Raw genomic sequence first — 6,970 nt, forward strand, 5'->3', positions numbered from 1 at the left:
ACCGATGTTTGTCTCCTGCTTATGGTTACTTTTTTAAACCAGATCTGTTCACTCACTTTTACTACATATTTGGTGCCATAAGCATTTGTAAACCCTGCTTTTGTATCAAGTAAATATAATACACACTATAAATTAACAAAACTATGGAATGACCTGTTTAGTCACAAAAAACCACATAGTACACAATTCCATTTATATAAAATGTCCAGAAGCAGCAAATCTAAAGGAGTAGTTTAGCAGTTGCCTAGGGCTGGGGTGGTAGGAAAGAATAGGGATGACTATTGCTAATGGTTTAGAATTTCTTTTTGAGATATGTTTTAAAATTAGATTGTGGAGATGGCTGCACAATTCTGCAAGTAAACTGAAAACTATGAGTTGTATAAACATGCCATACAATTTACCCATTTAAAGTGTACATAAAGCAGTTTTTTGTAAAATGGGCTTTTCAGTTGTCCTTTGTTTTCCAAGTATCGTTTGTAATCTCTATCGTGAAATGTTCCATCTTTCTACCAATCTGTTCATAGGCAGCCATTAGAGCACCATTTCTAGCAGAAGAATACAAAATAAAGCAATTCTGAATGCTTGGTTCCATCACTGGCAGAGGATTTAATTACAATCTAAAAATATTACAATTAAATTAAAAACTTACTCTTTCTTCCTCTTGTTGCTCCCACAGATCCATGTCTTTAATTCTCTGTTCCTCGTAAGCGCTCTTTATCAAAGGAATTTCTTCCAAACGTTTGGCTCTTTCAAAATAGTCAATCTGAATGACACGATAACACATGTAGTTTTTAAAAATCTCTTAACTTGGTATGTTAAAGGTTTACCAATCCTTTCATTTACCTTCTTTTCTTGATTCTTTAGGCGTTCCTGAAGTTCTTTCTTTTCTTTCTCCAGTTGTTCAACCTGTTTAGCCATGATAAAATCTGGATCCAATTCCTCAAGGTCCTAAAAGGTAATACAAATGCACAATTGTTAACAAGGATAAACAAGCAATGCCTAACATAACTCACTGCTTTCTAGAATAAAATCCTAAATTGCTTTCATTGTTACAATGGATGATAATTTAGGAAATGTAAAAACATCATACAATAGCCTTATTTCCACTTGACCACAAGGAAAAAATTATCCATACATCTTTTTCTCACTCCTCCAACCTACATCTACCCACATTCTACTAAACAGGGTAAGCAAACCTAATCAGAAAACCCAAAATCTGAAATGCTACAAATTTTAAAGCTTTCTGACCACCAACATGGTGCCACAAGTGTAAAATTCCACAACTGACCCAGGTGACAGGTCAGTAAAAATGCATTAAAACTTTGTTTCACGCACAAAATTATGTAAAATAGTGTATAAAATTATTTTCAGGCTACGTGTATAAGATGTCTATGAAACAGGCCTTGTGTGGTGCGTCGCACCTGTAATCCCAGCAATTTGGGAGGCTGAGGCAGGTAGATCACTTGAGGTCAGGAGCTGAAGACCAGCCAGGCCAACATGGTGAAACCCCATCTCTACAAAAATACAAAACCTAGCCAGGGTGGTGGCACACCCCTATAATCCTGGCTACTTGGGAGGCAGAGGCAAGAGAATTGCTTGAACCTGGGAGGCAGAAGTTGCAGTGAGCCAATATCATACCACTGTACTCCAACCTGGGCAACACAGTGAGACTGTCTCCCACAAAGAAAAAAAAAAAAAAAGTCTTATAAAACAAATTAATTTCGTGTTTAGACTTTACTCCAATCCCCAAAATATCTCATTATATATACATGCAAATATTCCAAAATCCAAAAAAATCCAAAATCTGAAAGGTATCTGCTCTCAAGCATTGTAGGTAAGGGATATGCAACCTGTTCTGTGATTAATATATAGTAGTTAAAACTGCACAGAGCAGGCCGGGTGCGGTGACTCACTCCTGTAATCCCGGCCCTTTGAGAGGCTGAGGCAGGCAGGTCACCTGAGGTCAGGAGTTCGAGACCAGCTTGGCCATCGTGGTGAAAAGCTGTCTCTACGAAAAATACAAAAAATTAGCTGGGTGTGGTGGCAGGTGCCTGCAATGCCAGCTACTTGGGAGATTGAGGCAGGAGAATCACTTGAAGTTGCAGTGAGCCGAGATCACATCACTGCACTCCAGCCTGGGCAACAAGAGACTCCGTCTCAAAAAAACAAACACAAAACTTCCCAGAGCAATAAACATATGCTTACTCACAGATTTAGTCATGACCAGCTGTACCAAAATATGTGAAATAACTCAACAAGCCAACAAATGGTACAGGACTATGGTTCTAAGAGTACAAAATACCTGGATAAAACTAGCTTTTTAATGACTAAAATGCTACATACTTCAATGTCAATATCTTTGAATGCTTTGGCACCCAGTTCTGTTTTCTTGATCTGCTCCAAACGCTCTCGAACAGTTTTCTTTTTGATTTGTTCATGTTCCTGTAAGATACGCTCCTTCTCTCTCTCCTTCGCTTCCTGGCGCAGCCTCTCTTCCTCAGCCTTCCGTACTTTCTGGAGTTCAGCTTCCCTCTGTTCCAATTCTTCTTTCTCACGCTGAATATTCAGACTCTCAAGGCGCTCTTTTCTTTCCTCAATTGTCTGGCGGCGAGCCAGGATTCGCTGGTGCTCTTTTCGTGAATTTTTAAGGTATGCAGTAACAGCCAACTGATGCTGTTCTTCTTTCTCTTGCTTCAAAACCAAATGAATTTTTTTAAATGACTAAAATTAACATCCTCTGGTATTAGACATTAAAGAAATTACAAAATAATCCTGATGCATTTTCTATGTATCTGCATTTGATAATGGAAGATGACACTATTCAAGCTGTTTGTTTTCAGTATCAAATGCTATGGTGTTGCTCCTACTCAATCTTTTAATAGCAATGACGCAGCTAAAGAAGCTCTCCTAGCTAAGACAACTTTTCACTGCACCAAACCTACCTTAGGTGTTCATTAACAGAGCTCACAAACAAGAAATAACTTGTTACAGGTAGTGGCTCACGCCTGTAATCCCAGCACTTTTGGGAGGCCAAGGTGGGTGGATCACTTGAGGCCAGGAGTTTTGAGACCAGCATGGCCAACATGGTGAAACCCCATCTCTACTAAGAATACAAAACATTAGCTGGGCACGTGGTACGTGCCTGTAGTCCCAGCTACACAGGAGGCTGAGGCACAAGAATTGCTTGAACTCAGGAGGTGGACACTGCAGTGAGCCGAGATGGTGTCACTGCACTCCAGCATGGGTGACAGAGTGAGACTCCATCTCAAACAACAAAAAGAAAGAAAGGAAGGAAAGAAAGAAAGGAAGGAAAGAAAGAAAGGAAGAAAGGAAGAAAGGAAGAAAGGAAGAAAGGAAGAAAGGAAGAAAGGAAGAAAGGAAGAAAGAAAGAAAGAAAGAAAGAAAGGAAGAAAGGAAGGAAGGAAGGAAGGAAGGAAGGAAGGAAGGAAGGAAGGAAGGAAGGAAGGAAAGAAAAGAAAGAAAAGAAAAGAAAAGAAAAGAAAAGAAAAGAAAGAAAGAAAGAAAGAAAGAAAGAAGGAAGGAAGGAAGGAAGGAAGGAAGGAAGGAAGGAAGGAAGGAAGGAAGGAAGGAAAAGAAAGGAAAGAAAGAAAGAAAGGAAAGAAAGAAAGAAAGGAAGAAAGGAAGGAAGAAAGAAAGAAAGAAAGAGAGAGAGAGAGAGAAAGAAAGAAAGAAAGAAAGCAAGCAAGCAAGCAAGCAAGCAAGCAAGCAAGCAAGCAGGAGGGAAAAATCCACTCACTGTACTTCACTATTTGAGGAATCCTATGTCTACTCTGCTGTTTCTGTTAACATAATCCACACTTTTACATTACCTACACAGAGAAGTATTTTGTTCGACGGAAGAAAGCTCAATGATTTGTGTATTTGATCAAATAACAAAACTACCAAGTACAATTCTATAGGAAATATATCATAAATCCCTTCTCTCAGATATTGTCTCAAACCTCTTTGTGAAAGACATGGCCCAAGAGTCCCTCAAAACTTCTGGGATTTATTTCCCCGGGAAGATGCATACCAGTATATGAGCTGGTTTAATGACTTCAAGTGCTTTTGCAAGTACTGAGGACATGGCTGTCAGCTGATTTCTTATCTGCTCTGAAGGCATGCTTTGCAAATGAGGACCAATCGGAGCATCTTCTCGAGTAGCATAATTCAAATCAGATCCAAAACTCAGGGTCCGAGAAGTGTGATCAATACGAACCTTAAAAATTAAATTATCAATGGTTAAATCCATAAGTAAGCATGAAGTCAAAAAGTAACAGAAGAACGTCATATACAAAAGCTGGAAAAGTTCACTCAGTAAACTTTAAAATGGTATCACTGTACCAAAAGCCGAGAAACAAAAGATACGTGTTTTTCTAGTCCTCAAGGGCCTTCTCCTATCTCCTTACAGCACATACCTACCTGCAAGTCGCAATGCCTAGCTGCGTCTACTATGGCCCGTTCCAGTTGGAAAGCATCAACGAAAGGAACCAGAGAAGTCAAACGAGAAAACTCAATGCTCTGATAAATCTGTGACACCTGCATAGAAAACATAGGGTTAATAACACGAGTCACTATTTATTCAGCACTTTTTATGTGCAATCTCATGACAGTCATGGGAAGTAGAAATTATGCCAGAGAATTTGTTAGCAGTACATTGTCAAAGCCAGAATGCTAATCCCAGACTATCAACTCTAAACCCCATGCTTTGAGAACCATTACCATACTATTCTCAAACCTATAATCTTTTCAAATCCTAGTTGTCGTAAAACAAAAAAGCCTAAAAACCTGCTACTTACCGAATATATTTAAACACTTCTTATAGAATTTTTGTCTGAAGGAGACTGGCAGCATTACTTTTTATAGTTATACTGCTAATTAGCCTTCAATTATTTGTATAGCACATAAGAAATAACACTGCTCACATATACAGAAGAAAGCAGGTCAATGACATGTGCACAAATACTGAGATGAAAATATAATAAAAGGCCCTCCTTCCCAAATGAAACAAATGGAAAACAAAATGGGAGCACTTACTTAAGCCCCTGGACTAAAATAAATGAAAAGGCTGTCTTATTCACTCACAGTGGGAGGATCTATTAATCCAGGCTTCTGAATAGCTATTAAAGCTTTAAATCCATAAACACTATGACTAATTCCACTTCTTATGCCACGGAAAGTAATAGAAGTGTGCAAAGATACATGTATGAAAGATGATCAATGCTACAAGACTTCTAACAAGAAAAAAAAAAATCTAATAATATAGGTTTTCATCAAGAGAGTCTGAATAAATACACCACGGTACCTTAAATGGAATAAGGTAGCCCGTACATTACTAACAAGGAAAAATGCCCAAAGACAGTTTTTGACCAAAAAAAAAAAGTGCATTACAAAATACGTGAATATAATAACTCTGATTTTCAAATTAATAAATAGACTAATTTTTGGCAGGCGCAGAACATGGGGAGGTTCTCACTTCCTAGGCAGTTCTAGATTTTTCCAGTTTTTAGTTTCATGATGAGCACATACAATCAAGGAAATTCCAGTTCTTCCACAAAACACTTTATTTTTACCTGCTGCAGAAGACGGAGGATGGTGTTGTTTTGCAGTTGTGGCACATACTGTTGCAATTCCGGTTCCTTTTCAGGTTGTTCCCTAACCCAATTTAGAACCTATAAAATTCATTAAGTTGAAAGAGAATCATACTTTCTACATAATAGATACTAAAACATCTAAAACTCTTTCAGTTTTTTTAATATACAAAAACATCATCCAATGCAAAGAAATACAAAATGTATCATGAAGCTACTGATACTTGTTTGAAGGTGACTGGCAGCAATGGCTAAATTAGTCATGCTGCTAATTAACCTCCAAATGTTTGTTTAGCACATCAGAAATATCTTTCCTCTTGAAATAAAGAAAAAAGACAATGAAATGTGCCCTGAATTCCAACACATAGGACAAAACTTCTCTCTTAACAAGTATCAATACAACCCAAAACTGCAATAAGGCCAACTGTGTGGTAACAACCAAAACTAAAATACAAAGGCTTACCTTTGTGACTCGCTCACAGAGTTTTAACGGGTTAAATTCCACTTCAAGCCAATTGTAAAGGTCTTTCACTTCTGGGACAACATATTGTAGTACATTAAATCTGACCTACAGTAAGCAAAACAAAAGATGTAACTGCCAAAGGAAATTTTCCAACTAAAATTCTGAACTTAGTATAAATGATAGCATTGGAAATCTGGAAAACGATTTAAAAAATCACCAAGCCTCAATCTCCTCTAAATTTACCAAAAATGAATCCAAAGTACAACTATGCTGGGTCTCTTGCCCCACGCTATGCACACTAACCTACAGTGAAAAGCCCCACAGGTATGCAAAAAGGAAACTCTAAAAAACACAACCACAACCAATTAAATATTCACAAAGACAACTACTGTGGTCAATGGAATATTTTATTACCAATAACAAGGAAAATACCGGAATTTTACTTTTATATACATTGTCACACAAAAATAATCACGACAGCACTATTTCTAATAGCTCCAAACTGGGGAGAATTCACATACTCATCAATAGGATAGTGCTGTGTTCATAAAATAAACAAAAATGCTCAAAAAAGAACAACTACAAGGCCGGGCGCGGTGGCTCAAGCCTGTAATCCCAGCACTTTGGGAGGCCGAGACAGGCGGATCACGAGGTCAGGAGATCGAGACCATCCTGGCTAACACGGTGAAACCCCGTCTCTACTAAAAATACAAAAAACTAGCCGGGCGTGGTTGCGGGCGCCTGTAGTCCCAGCTACTCGGAGGCTGAGGCAGGAGAATGGCCTGAACCTGGGAGGCGGAGCTTGCAGTGAGCCGAGATCGCGCCACTGCACTCCAGCCTGGGTGACACAGCGCGAGACTCCGTCTCAAAAAAAAAAAAAAAAAAAAAAAAAAAAAAAAAAAAAAAAAAAAAAAAA

At 38.4% G+C, this 6,970-nt stretch overlaps 1 protein-coding gene and 2 non-coding genes across 5 annotated transcripts in view; all 3 read right to left on the reverse strand.

Moving 5' to 3' along the window:
* EIF3A (eukaryotic translation initiation factor 3 subunit A) overlaps positions 1-6,970 on the reverse strand; it is a 51,263-nt gene that overhangs the window by 24,319 nt on the left and 19,974 nt on the right. For all 3 annotated transcript variants that reach the window (XM_025395565.1, XM_025395567.1, XM_025395566.1), the window contains exons 8-14: positions 6,055-6,159; positions 5,574-5,672; positions 4,423-4,539; positions 4,034-4,219; positions 2,344-2,691; positions 844-948; positions 650-763 (exon numbers count right to left, since the gene is read on the reverse strand). In XM_025395565.1, the coding sequence (XP_025251350.1) occupies positions 650-763; positions 844-948; positions 2,344-2,691; positions 4,034-4,219; positions 4,423-4,539; positions 5,574-5,672; positions 6,055-6,159 (1,074 nt within the window). The remainder of the gene's footprint in view (positions 1-649; positions 764-843; positions 949-2,343; positions 2,692-4,033; positions 4,220-4,422; positions 4,540-5,573; positions 5,673-6,054; positions 6,160-6,970) is intronic.
* Positions 4,829-4,960, reverse strand: LOC112632280. The gene has a single exon (XR_003121339.1). It is a non-coding gene; the product is annotated as a small nucleolar RNA SNORA19 (small nucleolar RNA).
* On the reverse strand, positions 5,814-5,942 carry LOC112632281. Its single transcript, XR_003121340.1, has one exon. It is a non-coding gene; the product is annotated as a small nucleolar RNA SNORA19 (small nucleolar RNA).

The sequence above is a fragment of the Theropithecus gelada genome, chromosome 9, assembly GCF_003255815.1.
Source record: "Theropithecus gelada isolate Dixy chromosome 9, Tgel_1.0, whole genome shotgun sequence".
Lineage (NCBI taxonomy): Eukaryota > Metazoa > Chordata > Mammalia > Primates > Cercopithecidae > Theropithecus > Theropithecus gelada.